At 41.9% G+C, this 20,507-nt stretch overlaps 1 protein-coding gene across 1 annotated transcript in view; it reads right to left on the bottom strand.

The window, feature by feature from the left end:
* The window catches only part of LOC129697414 (mitogen-activated protein kinase kinase kinase 5-like), a 160,371-nt gene that overhangs the window by 67,941 nt on the left and 71,923 nt on the right, over nt 1-20,507 (bottom strand). Inside the window, 6 exon segments of the mRNA XM_055635926.1 lie at nt 12,718-12,799; nt 14,019-14,114; nt 15,620-15,669; nt 15,790-15,897; nt 17,316-17,469; nt 19,130-19,289. Of these exon segments, the coding sequence (XP_055491901.1) occupies nt 12,718-12,799; nt 14,019-14,114; nt 15,620-15,669; nt 15,790-15,897; nt 17,316-17,469; nt 19,130-19,289 (650 nt within the window).

The raw sequence follows: 20,507 nt of genomic DNA, 5'->3' as shown, positions 1-20,507 counted from the left end.
ACATCCCTCTATTCCTTGTACATCTGTGTATGAAGCCTTACAAGTGCAGGCACTGCCAATGCCAAATGCTCACTGCCCTTTCTAACTTACTTCTTGTGGTGTACATTAATAATGGGAACACAATAAAAATATTGCTAGGGTATATTCCAGACTAATAATAATAATAGACGACATTAATTAACTTAATGGTAGCAAATGTGAATCTGGAAACTAATCTGTGCTATGTTCGGAACATCAACTGAATGACGGGTATTGAACTATCCTACCAACAACTCAAGAGCAGTCTTGAGCTACTGCCTACCTCATTGGAGTCCCTCGGACTATTTTTGATCAGACTTTACTGGACGTTATCTTGCACGAAACGTTATTCCCTTTAACATGTATCTGTAACTGTGGATGGGTTGATTGTAATCTTGTATTGTCTTTCCACTGACTGATTAGCACACAACAAAAGCTTTTCACTGTACCTCGGTACACCTGACAAACTAAACTAAACTGTTAAGTCAATTGCGGCTGCTATTGAAGTCTGGGACACATCCAATAAAGCAGTCACAATGTGAATGGCAATAGCCTCAAACAGCTGTGATAACAGCATAGTGGTGCTCAGCGGGGCATAGGCAGTGTTGCCAAGACAAGGTTAGGCTGAGCCAGCTGCAGCAAACAATGCTCCTGTTTCTACGGTTTCCATATACAAAAAACAACTGTTTATCTTTAATCCCCTTTGGCACAGTAGTTACCCGATTGGATTTCCAGTGCATGTCACAGTTATGCAGCAGGAATACAGGCTCTTTGGCCCTTCATGTCCTTGACTATCTCTCGACACTAATTTTGTTTTCAATGTGTTGTCCAGAACCTTAGCGTTTCAACCACTCATCTGAAGACTTCTCAAATGTTGTGAGAGAACCCCGTCTCTGCCACCCCTTCACGCACAACATTTAGGTATTTAGATGAATGCTTGAAACGCTAAAGCTAAGGTCAAAATGCTGGAAAACGGAGATTCCATCCACACTCTGGGTGAAAAAATTCATCCTTAAATCCTCTCCACATCTCCTATTCCTCACCTTAAACCTGCGCCCATTGATTGTACACATTTTTGCTAAGGGGAAATATCTTACGAGCTACACTTACAGCTTTATATACCTCAATCAGCCTTCTCCATTCAAAGCATAACAAACCCACCATATCCAGTCACTTCTTATAATTCAACCCCTCCTATAAGACAACATCTCCAATACAGTTGCATCCTTCCAATAGCATTGATTGGTTCGTTATTGTTACATGCACTTGGAACAGTAAAATTCTATGTTTTGCATTCAATGCATAGTAGGCAAAGAGTCGATCGAACATATATTTGTATCAAAACCTCTGCTCGCATATTTAATGGCCCTCCTCACCACATTATCTACCTATATTGTTGCCTCCAAGGATTCGTTGACCTGTTCTAGGATTCTCTTCTCATAAATAATCCTAAGGTTCATACTATTCATTGTGTATGTCCTAGTCAGATTAGTTCTCTCAAAACTGCAATGGCTCATGGTTTCAAAGCTAAATTCCACCTGCCATTTCTCTGCAACTTAACGTGCTTGCTTCCTCGCTTTTCCAGTTCTGGTGAAGTGTACTTGGTCTGAAATGCTTGTTATGTTTCTCTCCCTAAAATAAGGTCATAAGGAACAGTAGAGTTAGACCATTCGTCCTATCAAGCCTACTCCGCCATTCAATCATGGCTGATCTATCTCTCCCTCCAAACCCCGTTCTCCTGCATTCTCCCCATAACTTCTGACACCTGTACTAATCAAGAATCTTTCTATCTCTGACATAAAATGTTGTTTAACCTGTAGTGTAGTTGTAGCATTTTCTTTTCTTGCCATTAGGATCCTAATTAATGTAGGAAAGAGGCCAACAATGTGTTGCAGGGAGATGCTTCAATCTACTATGGTAGGCTTCCATAAACTGGTCCTTATTTGATAATTCATGAGAAGCCCCAATATTCCACCCTACTGTCCCATTTACATCAATTTTCACAAACGTCAATTGGGCTCAATAACTGGAAATAAATTAACAAAGTAATCCCATACTGGACATAAGTATTTGGGGACTTTTTCCTCCGCTTCTAAGCATGCATTTGTGGATCTTAAGTTTGCAGATGCCACTAAAGTGGTAGTATGGTAGATGGGTTGTCAAAAATTGCAGCAGGATCTTGATTGCTTGGGCAGGTGGGCTGAGAAATGGTTCATGGAGATGTAGTTACACAGATAAGTGTGAGATGTTGCATTTTGGGAAGTCAAACCAGGGCAGGACCTACACAGTGAATGGCAGGGCTCTGGGGAGTGTTGAAGAGCAGAGGGATCCAGGAGTGCAGGAAAGTTGCATCACAAGTAGATAGGGTGGTCGAGAAGGCTTTCAGTACTTGGCCTTGATCAGTCAGAGTATTCAGTATAGAAGTTGGGAGGTCTTGTTACAGTTCTATAAGACATTGGTGAGGCCACACTTAGAGTTTTGTGTTCAGTTTTGGTCACCCTGTTATAGGAAGCTGCAAAGGGTGCAGAAAATATTTACGATGATGTTGCCAGACTCGAGGGCCTCAGCTATAGGGAGAGGTTGAGCAGACTCAGACATTCAGGGGGATGAGGGGTGATCTTGTAGAGGGGCACAAGATCATGCGAGGAATGAGGGTAAATGCAGTCTCTTGCTCAGAGTAGGGTAATCGAGTACCAGAGGACATAGGTTTAACGTGAGGGTAGAAAGATTTAATAGGAACCTGAGAGGCAACTATTTTGTTTTACACAAAGGGTAGTAGGTGCATGGAACAAGCAGCCAGAGAAAGTAGTTGAGGCAGGTACTATCACAATGTTTAGGATTCATTTAGACAGGTACATGGATAGGATAGATTTGGAGGAATATGGGCCAAATGCACACAGGTGGGTCTAGTGCAGATGGGACATGTTGTATGACTGTACATATGTACATAAATAAAGACTGAGTTCATGGATACAAATTTAGACAAAATACAATCTTCCTGAAAAAAACATTTACTTGGCTCAATTATCAGCAACCGTGTGCCTGAGTCAGATGGCTGTGGATCGAAATCCTGCTCTTGGTTGTAAACACATAATCTTGTCCGATGCGTTGAGGCATGATTGCCAGAAATAGGTTGCTGGCCAAGCATGCAGGAGATCATTAGTGAAGATTTCAAAGAGAATTAAACAAAAAGTGTCTTGTTCGTTTGGTTCATGAAATATCTGAATATGGACTTATAAGCAAATTTACAATGAATCAAAATTGTTGGTTTGTAGTTTTAAAGAATCAAAAGTAAATGTGAATCTGTGCGAGTTTAAAGGAGCAATCTATCAAAAATAGACATTTGGAATACTGTGTCAGTGCATGGACTGTCAGTGCAATGAGATTGGCACTTGGCAAAAGGTTAACGTCAGTAAATGCGTTCTGAATTGATGTTATTAAGCTCAGACTGAGCAGAAGGACAAGGCTACAAACTCAGAACCCAGCCAAGGCCATAAAGCAAAACTAATGGGTTTCTAGGTTTAATCACAGGGTGTAGGATCCAAAAGCCAGTAGATACATTTAGCCTTGTATGTAAGACAATAACTTGCCAGAATGCTATTTAGAATACCGCAAATCACACAACAGCAATGCTATCAAAACATGTCATGGTGTTCACGAAAAACACAGTGGATTTCTCCTGATACAGTGAAGTACAATTCTGAAGTAAGACTTTTAAAAATTGAGATATTTTCATAAGAAGATTGTAGTCATGGGGAATTATGTTAGATGTGTTCGAAGTTACATACAAGAACACATAAAGATAGGATAGACACAGAGTGCAGGAGTATCGCAGCGGGTCAGGCAGCATCTCTGGAGAAAAAGGATGGGTGACGTTTAAGATCAGGACCGTTCTTCAGAGTCTGTTTGTGTCTTTCTTTTGTATAAACTAGCATCTCCAGTTCCTTGTTTCTACCGCAAGCCTTTAGCACTTTGTGCACCTTGTGGTTTCAATTCAACAATATCCTTTCCCTGCTTTGATAACCACAGATTGTGCCACTGTTTCATGGGGTCCTTCTCTTTGACTGGGCTGAAGTTGCTGGGCATTACAGATTGTTTTTTTGAATATCTGCCTCTGCTCATTAACTGACCTGCTTCTTAGCTCGTTAGCTTGGACAACTCCTCCTACTCCACATTAGAATTGCCTTTATTTCAATTGAAAAACGACACTTGTTTTGGATCGATGGTGTTTATTCTCAAGATGCATTCGGGGATTTTTAAAATATTTGCGGCCACTATGCCCTCAGGGATCTTTAACCACAAGATCCCTTATTCCCTTCCTCTTTAGACAAGACCACATTTAAAATAGCCCACTCCCAGATTGGTTTTGCAATGTGCTACTCTGACGCATTCCACAAGTTCTTCTTTCATGATAACCTTGCCAGTTTAGTTTGTTCAATCAATATGTAGATTCAAATCTCTCCCATGATAATTGCTGATCGCTTCAAACATGTCCTTGATATTTCCCACGTTATGCTCTGACCTATTGAGAGGCCATATTTTCGGGGTGCACGGACCATTCCCATCCAAGCACTTGGTCATTTCAAACCCAAAGCGATTCCACAAAACTATCCATTGTCTTTATATCACATCTCATACCTGCTCTGGTACTTTCCATGATTAACAAGGCACCCTGTGGGAGGCTGCTAGTGTAATGTCGGTGGGGGGGAAAGAGGACGGGTCGGGATCAGAGCCTCAAGGTCAGGTCAGGCTGAGGACTAGGACGGGTCGCAGCCTTGAAGAGTCATAAGATGACACGGTCATAATTGATAGGAGTAGAATTAGGCCATTTAGCCCATCAAGTCTGCTCCGCCATTCAATCATGGGTGATCTATCTCTCCCTCCAAACCCCATTCTCTTGCCTTCTCCCCATAACTGCTGACACCCGTACTAGGAAGGAGTAGGAATACTTAATTGTCACATGTGACGAAGCACATTGAGATTCTTTGCTTGCTTACACAATGTATACATTTAGCAACCACGTACGGCGTTGACATAGTTACAAAGCACGCCGGCTCCCCATTTTCTCCCTCCCCCAACAGTCCCCCCACGCCGGGTCCTCCATTGTTCTTCCCCTCCCCTTGGATTCTACTAATCAAGAATCCATCTATCTCTGCCTTAAAAATATCCACCGACTTGGCCTCCATAGCCTTCTGTGGCCCGGAGTGGGGATGGAGGGGGAGGGGTGAGTACTATGTGTAACTGTCAGCGCCTTTGTGGCGTCTCTCTCGCTAGGTACAAGTGACCATAAAATATCATCAGCAGCATCATCATATCTCTTTTTGCCTCTGGGACGTGTATAACCTAAAACACTGCGCATCCACCCCCACTCACTCTGCACACACGTTACATCATAATCATTTGTCTACTATCTATGCTATCAACTCATCGTAGTTGCAAATGTTACCTGCATCCAAATAAAGAATATTAAGCTTTGATTATTTTAAACAGTTATTTGCAACTCTGGATGTGTTCTACTTTGCATATTTGCATCTTCCGCCCAGGTTTATCACATTCTAATTGTCATCCTGCATCACTGCTCTTCATTTCTTCCTGATTTATTAAACCATTCTTGGAACACTCCCCTCTCCTAGTTAGTTTCAAGCCCTATCAATATTCATGGTTATGCCATTCACCAACAAACTGTTGCCTACACAGTTAGAGTCATAGAGTATTACAGTGTGGAAACAGGCCCTTCAGCCCAACTTGCCCACACCGGCCAACATGTCCCAGCTTCACTAGTCCCACCTGCCAGCAATTGGTCCATATCCCTCCAAGCCTGTCCTATCCATGTACCCGTTTACCTGCTTCTTAAATGTTAGGATAGTCCCTGCCTCAACTATCTCCTCTGGCAACTTGTTCCATACACCCACCACCATTTGTGTGACAAAGTTACCCCTCAGATTCCTATTAATTCTTTTCCCCTTCACCTTAAACCTATGTCCTCTGGTCCTCGATTCACCTATGTTGGGCAAGAGATTATATGCATCACAAGTTCAAGTTGTAGCCCATCCCAAAAGACCACAGTCTCCTTGCCAGTGTCCAGTGAATCAAAATACATTTCTAATGGAGACCCTCGGACTATCTTTGATCAGACTTTACTGGCTTTATCTTGCACTAAACATTATTCACGTTATTCCCTTTATCATGTATCTGTACACCGTGAATGTCTCGATTGTAATCATGTATTGTCTTTCCGCTGACTGGTTAGCACGCAACAAAAGCTTTTCAATGTACCTTGGTACACGTGACAATAAACAAAACTAAACTAATGTCCTTAACTCTGACACCAAGCAAGAGATGCAGCTTTCAGGACTCTGACTTTGCTGCAGAAAACATTGTCTAATTCCCTGACTATGCTATCCCCCTGTGATACCTACATTTCTCTTTTCCTCTCTCACTCGAATTACTTTCTGTGTCATGCTGCTGTGGCCAGTTTGCCCCCCCCCCCCCCCCCCCCCCCCCCCCCCCCCCATGTTAGTTGAGTGCATGCGTTTCAAGACTTGCTTTAGCATCTCTATTTGTAGTGACAGATAATTGGGAATCCATTCATGAATATTTGCCTGACTAATGAGTATGAACAGCTATTTGAGCTACTTGAATGGTTTTGAAGGGCCTGTGGATGAAAGATAAAGTACAAGATTTAGAAAAAACAGTAAATCAAGAACTCCATGCTGTTGCGAATAATAGACCACCTCTTCTCTCACAGCTCAGTACGTTAAGCACATTTATTGGCAATTCTACAAAACCAGTTAACATATAATTTTTCTCCCCCTCATTCGTCATCTTTTATCTCCTCTATGCTTAGTGATCTAAACAAATTTGATGCCTTTTCTCACACAAATGTCAAGCATATTTTATTCCCTTTTATTTTATTTTCAGAAGTTAACTCATGGAAGTATTAGCCTGAATGAGTAGCTTGGACAGTTGAAAATCTCTCAAATTCCACTTTCGGCTTAACAGCATGGATTGGAACGGCCTTTCCCGGAGTCGGCCGGTTCAACGCCAACATGCATCGCTGGGGGCTGCATTCATCAGCAGCCTGCTTGTGTGGAGCAGACCAACAAACAGCGCAGCACGTCGTTTTCAACATTGCTGTCCTCCGCCCCCATGGTGGAGAGGTAGACCTCACGGCCCTCGACAACAGGACATTGAACTGGCTACATAAACTCTGCTGCCTCAAACGCAAGAAGAAGAAGAAAATGGTGTTAGGTAAACTGGTGGGATTGAAGGCAGATAAATCCCCAGGGCCTGATGGTCTGCATCCCAGAGAACTCAAAGAGGTGGCCCTAGATATCGTGGATGCATTGGTGATCATTTTTCAATGTTCTCTCAACTCTGGATCAGTTCCTGTGGACTGGAGGGTAGCCAATGTAACTCCGCTTTTTAAGAAAGGAGGCAGAGAGAAAACGGGGAATTATAGACCAGTTAGCCTTACATCGGTAGTGGGGAAGATGCTGGAATCGATTATAAAGATGTTATAGCAGCGCATTTGGAAAACAGTGATGGGATCAGTCAAAATCAGCATGGATTTATGCAGGGGAAATCTTTTGGAATTCTTTGAGGATCTAACAAGTAGTATGTTTAGGGGAGAGCCAGTGGATGTGGTGTATCTGGACTTTCAAAAAGCTTTTGACAAGGTGCCACATAAGAGATTATTGTGCAAAAGTAGAGCACATGGTATTGGGGGTAGGGTGTTGACATGGATAGAGAACTGGTTGGAAGACAGGAAGTAAACAGTAGGTATTAACGGGTCCTTTTCAGAATGGCAGGCAGTGACTAGTGGGGTGCCGCAAGGCTCGGTGCTGGGACCCCAGTTGTTTACAATATATATTAACAATTTGGATGAGGGAAATAAATGTAACATCTCTGAGCTGTGAGCTGCGAGGAAGATGCTATGAGGCTACAGGGTGACTTGCATAGGTTGGGTGAGTGGGCAGATGCAGTATAATGTGGATACATGTGAGGTTATCCACTTTGGTGGCAAGAACAGGAATTTATTATCTGAATAGTGTCAGATTAGGAGAAAGGGAGATGCAAAGAGACCTGGGTGTGCCTGTACATCGGTCACTGAAAGTAAGCATGCAGGTACAGCAGGCAGTGAAGAAAGCTAATGGCATGTTGGCTTTCATTGCAAAAGGATTTGAGTTTAGGAGCAAGGAGGTCTTACTACAGTTGTACAGGGCCCTGGTGAGACCGCTTCTGGAGTATTGTGTCCAATTTTGGTCTCCTAATTTGAGGAAGGACATTATTGCTATTGAGGGAGTGTCACGTAGGTTCACCAGGTTAATTCCTGGGATGGCGGGACTGGCGTATGATGAAAGAATGGGTCGACTGGGCTTGTATTCGCTGGAATTTAGAAGGATGAGAGGGATTCTTATAGAAACATAAAATTCTTAGGGGATTGGACAGGCTGGTTCAGGAAAAATGTTCCTGATTTTAGGGGAGTCTAGAACCAGGGGTCACAGTTTAAGAATAAGGGGTAGGCCATTTCGGACTGAGATGAGGTAAAACATTTTCACACAGAGAGTTGTGAATCTGTGGAATTCTGTGCCACAGAAAGCAGTGGAGGCCAATTCAAGAGAGATTTAGCTCTTGGGGCTAAGGGAATCAAGGGATATGGGCAAAAAGCCAGAACGGTGGCACTGATTTTGGATGATCATATTGAATGGCGTTGCTGGCGTCGAAGGGCCGAATGGCCTACTCCTGCACCTATTTTCTATAGTTCTATATTAAATCGCTGTGAATAACAGTGAAAAGAAAACTGTAAAAAATAATAACACCTCAAGATTATAAAATAAAAACTGAAATAGTCAGCAGATCAGGCAGTACCGTGTGGAAAGAGAAACGGAGTTAATGTTTCGGGTCACAGACCTTTTTCAGATACCTCATGATAAACAATGTCAGAAAATAGGGCAAATGTCATTCCAGTTTAGGTCAAATTTATGAGAGGACTATTCACTCGAACAAAGTCCAGACTTAGTTGATGGAAATCTGACTGAGGAATAATTGGTGTGAAACAAGAAGAACACATGCATTATCAGATGCCTTTTATATGTATTTGAAGGACAAAATGGCAGGAATGAGCTTTCAAATCGAGATCCTGAAGTAAATCCTGAAACACGGTGGTGTAGTGGTAGAATTGTTGCCTTTCAGCAACTGAGACCCGAGTTTGATCCTAATCATGGGTGCTGTCTGTACGGAGTTTGCACGTTCTCTCCATGACCTGCGTGGGTTTTCTCCGGGATCTCCGGTTTCCACCCACACTCCAAAGACATACAGGCTTGTAGGTTAATTGGCTTCAGTATAATTGTAAATTGTCCCTAGTGTGTAGGATAATGCTAGTGTATGGGGTGATCGCTGGTCTGCGCGGACTCAGTGGGCTGGAGGGCCTGTTTCCACTCTGTATTTCTGTACTAAACTAATAACGGAATAGGATCTCGACCCGAAACGTCACCCATTCCTTCTCTCCAGAGATGCTGCCTGTCCCTCTGAGTTACTCCAGCATTTTGTGTCTACCTTTAAACTAATAATGAGTTGGGTTTATAACTCCATACAATTTAACTCCAAGGCCAAACCAGTAGCAAGCCCAGTCGGTGGAAGGTCTTGCCACACAATACAACTAATCCCTTCTGCAGTGCTGAGAGCTGGTTAATATATGCCAGGAACATACACCTTCATTAATTGGCACTACTGGTCTTCCATTCTAAAAGTAAAGGATTAGACAGAGCTGTGGTTGGGGTGAGTAGGGTTTTAAAAGATGAGTGGGGTTTTAAATGAGAGTACAGCACCCACTGCCAACATGGCACTGTTTGTTAGTGACGGACGATAAGTCAGTTCAACTGAACACATACTGAAAGTGTTAAGAGAACATGGAGACAATAAATGGTTAATTGCATGCAGAACTGTTTTAGATTAGTTTAGTTTCGAGATACAGGGTGGAAACAGGCCCTTCGGCCCACTGAGTGCGATCCCCACACACTAACATTATCATACACACACCAGAGCCAATGTACTATTATACCAAGCCAATTAGCCTACAAACCTGTACGTCTTTGGAGCGTGGGAGGAAAGTGGAGATCCTGGAAAAAACCCACACGGTCACGGGGATAACGTACAAACTCCGTACAGCCGGCACCTGTAGTCGGGCTCGAACCCGGGTCTCTGGCACTGTGAGGCAGCAACTCTACCGCTGCGCCACCATGACAACCCGGGTCCAGAAAGGTCTCACATGCAGTTTAACCGTTAACTCAGGGCAGTGGACAGGATTCAGGACATATGAGACCAGGCAGGATACAGAGCACTGGATGAGCAATTTAGCAAATGGATGAGCCCGTCAGTCCTCAGGAGGCAATGAATGTGAATAGCTCAGTGATAAACATATCCAGGGACAATTATCCAGCCATCATGGCATGGGTAGCTGTATTTTCTATACATAATTCGTTACTTGCTGGAAAAGCCTTCAAGCTCTTTCCCTGCAAGCATGCGAAAAAAAACGGCAAGGGTCTTCAGACCAGGCTGCTAAGTAATTTAATACAATCTGCTTCTGAAGAAGGGTCCCGGCCTGTTCCGCTCAGTTACTCCAGCATTTTGTGTCTACCTTCCATTTCCAGGTAATGTTCACTACCAATTCATTACAGACTTCCTGATAATTTTGCGTCCACCTTTTATTTAAACCAGCACCTGGAGATCTTTCCTACACATTCCCTGGAATGGGTCCTGTTGCAAGCCTCAGCTAAAATTAATTGGTATTGATTGGATTTCCTCAGGGTTAAGAAATCCAGAAGGAAAATGCTGACAGATCAGGAGTGGTTTTCTCAGATTCCTCTCTGAAAACCAGGTGGAATTGAGCTAAAGCACAAAGTGTTGGAGTAACTGCGGCATCTCTGGAGGGAATGGATAGGCAACGTTTCGGGGTCAGGACCCATCTTCAGCATGATCAATATTAGGGGGGGAGAAAGCTGGAAATGGGTGGGCAGGACAAAGCCTGGCAACTGATAGGTGGATACATATAAAAGTTGATACAGGCGAGGGATTTTAATTGGCAGATGGGTAGACAAAGGCTAGAGATGAAAAGGAGACAAAAGCGATCAGATATGGAGTGAAGGATAGTGAAATGTAAAGCCAGTGAGATGGATATAGGTGGAAGGGATGGGGAGAGAGTTGACGGGATGCATCCTGTTTAAGGGTCTGTGGGCAAGCAGACAGCCCACTGTCTCAGCTCCCTCTTTAGACTTTAGAGATGCAGCTTGGAAACAGGCCCTTCGGCCCACCGACTCCAGCGATCATCCTGTACACTAGCACTATCCTACACACCCGGGACAATAAAACATTTACAGAAGCCAATTAACCTACAAACCCGTACGTCTTTGGAATGTGGGAGGAAACTGGAGCACCCAGAGAAAACCCTCACAGGTCATGGGGAGAACGTACAAACTTCGCACAGACAGCACACATAGTCAGGATCGAACCTGGGTCTCTGGCGCGGTAAGGCAGCATCTCTATCGCTGCGCCACCGTGCTGTCCTTTAGTACTAATGTTAATCATTACCGATGAGTATTTCTAATGGATGAATCATGTGGGACTGAATGACAGAAATGACAGAAGCCGGAGCACCAGGAGAAAATCCACAAGGTCACAGGGAGAACGTACAAACTCCTTACGGACAGCACATGTAGTTAGGATCAAACCCGGGTGTATGGTGCTGTAAGGCAGCAACTCTACCGCTGCGCCACCCACTCACTACCCAGCCCCTCCCCATCTATCCCCATTGCCAGCTTTCCTCCACCACTGCCAACCCAATCTCTCGGCTTTCATCTCTCCCGATGGTCAACCCCTATCCTCCCCTCGCTGGCATCTATTCCACAACGACAGGAACCACAGCCGGCTGATGCCATTGGGGATTCCTCACTTGCACTGTTTGGGCCATGCAACATTTGGAGTTACAACATCAAAGCTGCTTTTACGACTCCTATTAGAAACATAGAAACATAGAAATTAGGTGCAGGAGTAGGCCATTCGGCCCTTCGAGCCTGCACCGCCATTCAATATGATCATGGCTGATCATCCAACTCAGTATCCCGTACCTGCCTTCTCTCCATAGCCCCTGATCCCCTTAGCCACAAGGGCCACATCTAACTCCCTCTTAAATATAGCCAATGAAGTGGCCTCAACTACCCTCTGTGGCAGAGAGTTCCAGAGATTCACCACTCTCTGCGTGAAAAAAAGTTCTTCTCATCTCGGTTTTAAAGGATTTCCCCTTTATCCTTAAGCTGTGACCCCTTGTCCTGGACTTCCCTAACATCGGGAACAATCTTCCTGCATCTAGCCTGTCCAACCCCTTAAGAATTTTGTAAGTTTCTATAAGAAACTTACAAGAATTGTTGGAATCAGTGGGACCACCATGTACTTGACCTTTTCAGCTACTTTCTCAATGTAACTATCTATCAGGGTCGTGAGCCTTCAAAGAGATGGGCAGACGCGATGGACCAAAAAGGTATCTTTGTGCATTCAATTGAGTATCAATAGGCAGTGCAAAGGTCTGATATATTCGCATTATCATTACGAAATCCTGAAATGCTAATTTGTTTCTCACTCCACAGTTGCAGGTGAATATATTGGGCATTTTCTGATGTATTTTAAATAAAACATCTGCCTTACCTCCAATGCATCTCCCTCAGAGTCTCCTTCTTCAGCACCTTTCCCCACCTCATCTGTTATACAGTTCACCATTTCACAGAATCTGAAAAGCAATCAAGCCACCAAGATTATGGTCAAATTGATTCAAATCTTCAAAGTATAAATCTGTCATTTCAATGTTCTTCCAATCGTCCATAAATCTGTTATTGTGCAAAATGAAATCCTGCCTAGCAATAGCACTTCCAATCAACCTGTGATTAAATCTGCTTTCCTCTCCGTGCCTGTTGCCTAACTTGCTCAGCAATTTATTTTATTTCATATTTCCAGCAGCCAAAGTATTTTGCTTTATCCCTTCCTTGCAATAACACATCATTCTGCAATTTGCCACCTACACTTTTCATTACGCATCACATCACATCACGTTGAAAACAAGATACCACTAAACAGCTTATGAAAATGTTACTGAAACAAAATCATTTTGCTGTTCAGCAAACATTTTTTTTTGGCAAAATATTACGCTGTGTCAAACTCAGATGTATTTAAACGTGCATGGCCAGTGGTGCTGGATGAAGCTAAATTATGTTTCTCGAAACAATATCATACAGTTTCTCTTTACATTCTCATTGAACTTGTAGTTACAAAACAGTAATTTTATTGCCAATAAAACAGTTTTTCCCCAATTAAACAGAAAACATTAACATGTTGCTCCATGACTATATTTGGTCTGCATTGTTAAAATGTTGACCATATTAGATAAGTGATTTTAATCTCATGAAAAGTTCAAAGCCTTTGACAGCATTCATCTTTAGATTTATTGGAAAACTATTTTCTCCATATTAATTTCTCAGAAGGATTTAACCGCAAATTCTGATTAGTCAACAATAAACTAATTGTCCAGTTTTCTTCCAATAGTTCTTAATCTCCTGTGGGTGAAACGGGGAATGTAATTAAAATGGAAGCTTAAAAATATATTAACAAGTCCACTTCTGTTTTAACTTTCCAGTAGCATAGTTTAGATAGATTTGGACAGACTATAAAGATTCACTCCTGCAAATGACGGACTCCAAATTATTAAACCAGTAGCTCACTGAAAAGTAGAATTTTACTTTTACACAAAAACATAATTATTGAGCCTGAATGGCACAACATTTCATCCAATTATATATAGTGATTACTCCCTGCAGTGTTAACTTCTAATCTCAAGACAGGGAAAGGAGGAAATCAGCTGAGATCAACACACGTGTTCAGTTAGTTATTTAGTCAGTTAGTTTGCACATGATTTGTGGATAAGGATCTGGGACTTCATGGAACTGAATACACACCTTTTGCAATGAAGCTCTGTGCAAAAGTATATCTGAAAGTCATCTGTATTATGCAGAACATACAAGAAGCAACAGCGTTCATCACATTTGGAAACACTGAAACAGAAGAAAAGGACAATTTTAAGGCTACTTCAGTAGGTCAATATTCAGTCGTCCATTTTACCTTAATCTTCAGAACACACAACTTAGATCACAGATCACACACACACCTACTTAAATTGCACTCTCTTTCATTTTTGAACGACCTGTGGTTCACACAAGACTCATCCACACTCTAGTAACTCATCCATTATAAAAATGTTATTCTGCAGTTCTCTCATTTCTCCTTCCACTCTCCATGTTAACAGTGTGGCCTAACTGAGAGGAGGAAAGTGCAATGAATATGTTTAATCAAAATGGGATCTCTATTGATTATTTCCCTAGGAAGAGGCAGCCCAAATCTTACTCTTGCATGTATACCTGCTAGTGTATTGAGTGTTTATCTATTATTCTTAGAAGCCTTCCACAAACTAATTAATACATTTGGTTGCTTTTTGCTTGTTTTATCTTAGCTGGATTAATGAAAATCATTAAAAAAAAACCATTCACAAATATAAGTATAGAGACAAAATTACATTATCATCACTTTTTGAATTTTGAATATCCTGGGAAAGTACAAAGCTTGATATGGAGGGGAATTTGCAGGTGCTGGCATTTCCGTAGGCTCTCTGCCGATGTCTCTCTATCTGAATGGTAGAGATCACCGACTTGATGGGAACTAATGAAGAAGCTGAGACGAAATGCAGAAACAAGGAACTGCAGATGCTAGTTTACAAAAAAGTGCACAAAGCACTGGAGTAACTCAGCGGGTCAGGCATCATCTCTGGAGAGCATGGATAGGCGATGTTTCGGGTCAGGAACTCTCTTCAGACTGATTATGGGGATGGGAGGAGGGAAGTGGGCGGGCGGGGATAAATACTGGGAGAGGAGAGGCAGTGCCAAATGTGGCAGATGATAAGTGGACACAGGCAAGAGAGGGTTTTGATAAGCAGATGGATGGAACAAAGGCCGGAGATTAAAACCGAGGGAGTGAGACAAGAGGATTGACGAGTTGTTAATTGTGAAGCCAGCCGAGCTGTGTCAATTTGCTGCATTTTATCTTTAGGATTGTATACTATGTAGCCATATATACTTGAGGGGACTGGATGAATATTTTTAGGCCTGTTATGCTGCTGCAAGTAAAAATGTCATTGTTCTATTGTTGGGAATTTGACAATTAAATAGTCTTGACTCTCTTGATTCTTGAGCAACATATGCAAATGAATGAATTAATGCATATTCCTAACAATGGTTCTACATGATAATATATTATCAATATTTATTTTTTAAAAAAAGGTATTTTACAATAGCGGCATTTAATTATTATGTTGTTTACATATCTGCACACTGCGGATGGCTGGATTGTAATCATGTGTTGTCTTTCCAATGACAACACATGATTAGCGCGGAACAAATGTTTTTCACTATACCTCGATAAACTAAACTAAATTCAACCAAACTGCATGACATTCGCCACCATAACACTGTAGCTCACTGGGCATTGACATCAGTCAATTACTTACCTCACACCCCTGATTGAAGTAGCATTGAAGTTCCACTCATATATGGCATTCTGTGATTCCCCATGCGGGAAGAAAGATACAAGATGTACAAACACACGTTATAGGTAGAATTTAATGAACAGCGATAAATTCATTCATTCAATTCCTTTGAGCCAAGCGCAACATATTACCTTATCACTGGGTGATACATGCCAAATAGACACAGTCTTCTCTTCTGCCTCATTGTTTATGGATAAATAAGCAGGCTGGAAGACTTTGGTTGGTTCCAAAATTAAAACCTAGCAAATCAAACGTAAAAATATGGGAATCTTTTCCATATGTTTAAATAGTACCATGTTCAAGACTTTAAAAGTACTGTGAACACCTTTTTTCTGCACGCATGAGTATTCATGAACTAGTATCATTACCCAGTCTCACCATTCAAACAGACCTGCAAAATATCTGAATCACCAGGTACACAAAATTGCTGGAGAAACTCAGCGGGTGCAGCAGCATCTAGGAGCGAAGGAAATAGGCAACGTTTCGGGCCGAAACCCTTCTTCAGACTGAAAATATCTGAATCACCAGTTAGTTCTCCATCAATAGACATAGATGTGCGAGAATTGGTGTGAATGCGCTGCTACTCATTTACCAAAACACAAACACATCATGCTAATTTTCCCGGCATCCTGCAGAGTTTTATCATATAATATAACAAGCATTAACTCATTAATTGAATCTTGAATGACATTGCTATCGACGATCAGTAACCAAAATGCTGGGGCAGCTTTGTCATGCATCTGGCATGCCATGGATTTGAACGGATTGAAAATCAGGCATCATATGCATCAGTCAGGCAACCTGCACTGATTTAGCACCCTATCGGGAATGACTTGACATAACCATTGGTCTGAATAATAATTGCTAATCTTGCTACCAATGGGCAGATTTCAAAAAATGAATAAATAGAAGAATTTTATACACTTTTGGCCACTGCATTTTTAGTACAAATCTGGGCACTCAATGCCATTGATTTCCTCCACATTCTGCATGCTTCATTAGTTCAAAAGTTACAGGAGCAGGATTAGGGCATTCGGCCCATCATGTCTGCTCCACCATTCAATCATGCTTGTTCTACCCTTCTCTCTCAATCGCATTCTCTTCCCTTTTCCCCCATAACCCCTGCACCAATACTAATCAAGAATCTATCAATGGTAGACACAAAATGCTGGATTAACTCAGCGGATTAGGCAGCATCTCTGGAGAGAAGGCATGAGTGATGATTCGGGTAGAGACCCTTTAAGAATCTATCAATCTCTGCCGTAAAAATATACATAGACTTGGCCTCCACAGACTTCAGTGGAGTTAAGTTTGGAGGTCACCAGTTGGGTGCTTCTGATACCTATGGCATTAGAAAGCTGCAGACTCTAGAAGGCTTTAATATAAAAGTGTGGTTCATATATACTGTACTAAGGGAAGATGCACACAAAATGCTGGAGTATTTCAGTCTGAAGAAGGGTCTCGACCCAAAATGTCACCCATTCCTTCTCTCCAGAGATGTTGCCTGACCCGCTGTGTTGCTCCAGCCTTTTGTGTCTATCTTCGGTTTAAACCAGCATCTGCAGTTCCTTCCTACACTGTACTTAGGGAATGCAGGTATACACACTAGAATGCATGTGCTTCAGTAAAAAATAAAACTCTCAGTGAAATTACATACTGGAAATCGAACCAAAGACAAAGCTTCATTGGTTGCTTCGACAATGAAGTCCATCCAGAAGTCCATCAGGTCCTGACTCTCGAACGGCTGCTCTGGAGTCTGTTTCTTAAACCGTTGATATATGTGGATAGTTTGTACAACAGATTTCAAATACCTACGAGTACAGAAAAACGCAATCAAAAACTGATCGGAAAAGATAAATGCTAACAGATTATTTTTAAGTTCCATTCACAGACTAATTCATATAGGTTTATGGCAAAGATAGACACAAACAGCTGGAGTAACACAGCGGGATAGGCAGCATCTCTGGAGAGAAGGAATGGGTGACTTTTCGCAACAAAGGCTTTTCACTGTACCTCTGTACACGTGGCAATAAACTAAGCTGAACTGAATTTAGATCTAAAGACAATATTTCTTCTATCTAAAGATACAAACAAATATTTATTCTCTCTAAAGACAAAACATCACCCATTCCTTCTCTCCAGAGATGTTGCCTGTCACGCTGAGTTACTCCAGCTTTTTGTGTCTATCTTCGATTTAAAACAATATCAGCTGTTCCTACTTACTCTTTTCTCCCGTTTCTATAATTTGGCCACCTCCTTCTTTCTATTGTTAAGTATTTCCACAGGTTTTGTCCCAACAGCAATAACAGGGTTGTGTGGTGTTCCTAAACCTGTCAGGCCCAGTTCCTGATCTCCACTGAAGCCAGTGTACGGCTGACCACTGTAGCTTCTGCCTGGTGGCTGGTAGGCTGTGGCACTCTATTCAGAGGTACCTGTTCTGACCAAACCACTCTTCTTTAATGACACCGAGTCCCAACTCACCAGCTGCCATGTTTAATGCAGACAGATTAGAAACTTGCAGCAACCATATCCCTTTTGCCTCAATTCCATTCATTACATTTTGATACACTTTGTACTGTGTTATGGATATTTCTTTCCCATAAGATTTGGATATTTATTTTTAAATCTATGCATGTATGTCTCATCTGCCCGCACCTTGATTAACAGCCTAAATGTTAATAAAGGCATGGTAATAGAATTGTACTTATCAATATTAGTCTGATCCTGCAGTTTCATTGTGCTTACGGGCTTTACCTTGCACTAAACGTTATTCCCTGTATCATGTATCTGTACACTGTGAATGGCTCGATTGTAATCATGTATTGTCTTTCCGTTGGCTGGTTAGCATGCAACAAAAGCTTTTCACTGTACAAGTGACATTAAACTAAAATGAAACTGAACTGAACTGCAAACTGAAGTGCAGATTGCCACTTGTACAGTTGCAGTAACTGCTTCAACCACACACTACCCCGGGACTTCTCAAAGGTACAGTCATGAACAAGTCAATGAGAAAGCCTCAATTACATCCCCCTGCACCGTAACTCCACACTCACTTACTGCGCCTCATCATTTCACAGTGGGCCCAATCGGGGCCCAATGTTTCCAGTAGTGGAAGAGTCATGGACCAGAAGGCACAGCCTCAGAACAAAAGGACTTTATAATGGGGATGAAGAGGAATGTCTTTCGCCAGAAGGTGAGGAAGTTGTGGAATTCATTGCCACAGACAGCTGTGGAGGGCGTCATTATGCATCTTAAAGCAGCGATGGATAGGTTCTTGATTAGTAAGGGCATCAACGTTTACGGGGAAAAGGCAAGGGAATGGGGTTGAGGGGGAAAAATAGATCCGCCATGATCAAATGAAGGAGCAGACTCGATGGACAGAATGGCCTAATTCTGCTCCTATGTCTTATATTTATGAGACTCCTTACAAAACAGGCCTATTATTCGAATTCTGCAGGCATCTAAACTTACCAGGCAGGCGCCTTGAGTTTAAAGAGCTTCTCAGAAGCCATAATAACTCGGAGAGGATCATTTGCTAACATGCTGGCACCAAGGTAAAAGCCCACATCCCAGTAACTCTGGATTTTTTCCAAGTTTCCCTTCTTCCCCAGTAGGCTGCTGAGTTTCACACCTGCATAAATAAAAGTATCACTGATGTTAACATCAAATACAGAAATTAGGCACATTGTGTTACAGTAAAGGAACTCCCCTTAAGCAAAATTGGAGGGGCATGAATATTTGAAGTCTTTTGATTCTTTCAGTGTAGCCACACATTTCAAAGTTCAACTCAAGCAATTCATTTGGAGGATGTCAATTTAAATGCTGAACAATTTTACTTCGACTTTAGATATGCAGCACGGAACCAGGCCCTTCGGTGCCGACCAGTGATCTGCCAGTACACTAACACTATCCTGCGCACTAGGGACATTTTTTACTGAAGCCAATTAACCTACAATTCAATTCAATTCAATTCAATTTAATGTCATCGCACAAATACAAGTATCAGTACAACGAAATGCAGTTTTGCGTCAGTCCGTAGTAGTTGTACATAAAGAGAAAAAAAAACAAAAAAAAAAAACATGCACTTTGTTGGAGTGTGAGGGGAAACCGGAGCATCCGGAGGAAACCCACGTGGCCACAGGGAGAAAGTACAAACAACGTACAGACAGCGCCCGTAGTCAGGACCGAACTCAGGTCTCTAGCACTGTAAAAGGGGCAGCAACTCTACTGCTGCGCCACCATGCCACCAATTTCTTGAATCACATTTTGATGATCACTTGCCCAATTTAGAGGAAACACATGCCTGATTTATTACAGCTTTGTGGTCAAAATGGAAAGACAATGACAATATATTTCAAAAGAGGTTTCTTTGAGAGAATATATGTGATCAAATTTTCCACTTTAAATTTATGACCACTTGACCCTTTTCAAACAAAGAGTCTGTAATTTGTAATACTGGCAGCAGTCACAAAGATAACATTTCATTTCCCCCGTAGCTTTATGTGGGATATTGCCATCAATGTGTGGCATTAGAAGAAATTTCAAACCACAAGATGACCATAGAAATGAAATCATAATATTTAATTACAACAATATTCGCTAGTTATCCAAAAAGCAAAATTGTCATATCAATAACAAATATGATCCATTGCTTTATAACTACCTTTGATCCAATCGCAAGGGTTACATGGTAAGTTACTCTGAGCCCTAATATTCTGAAGAGACTCAAATAGTGCCAGAATTCAAAGTATAAAATAGTCTAAAATGCAAGGCATGGGAAACAATTCCAATGCAATCTTTTTGCATTTGCTGCACAATATTTGAGTTCACTACAGACTGAAACACCTGT

The sequence above is a fragment of the Leucoraja erinacea genome, chromosome 5 (assembly GCF_028641065.1).
Source record: "Leucoraja erinacea ecotype New England chromosome 5, Leri_hhj_1, whole genome shotgun sequence".
Lineage (NCBI taxonomy): Eukaryota > Metazoa > Chordata > Chondrichthyes > Rajiformes > Rajidae > Leucoraja > Leucoraja erinaceus.
This window is presented reverse-complemented; position numbering and strand designations above follow the sequence as displayed.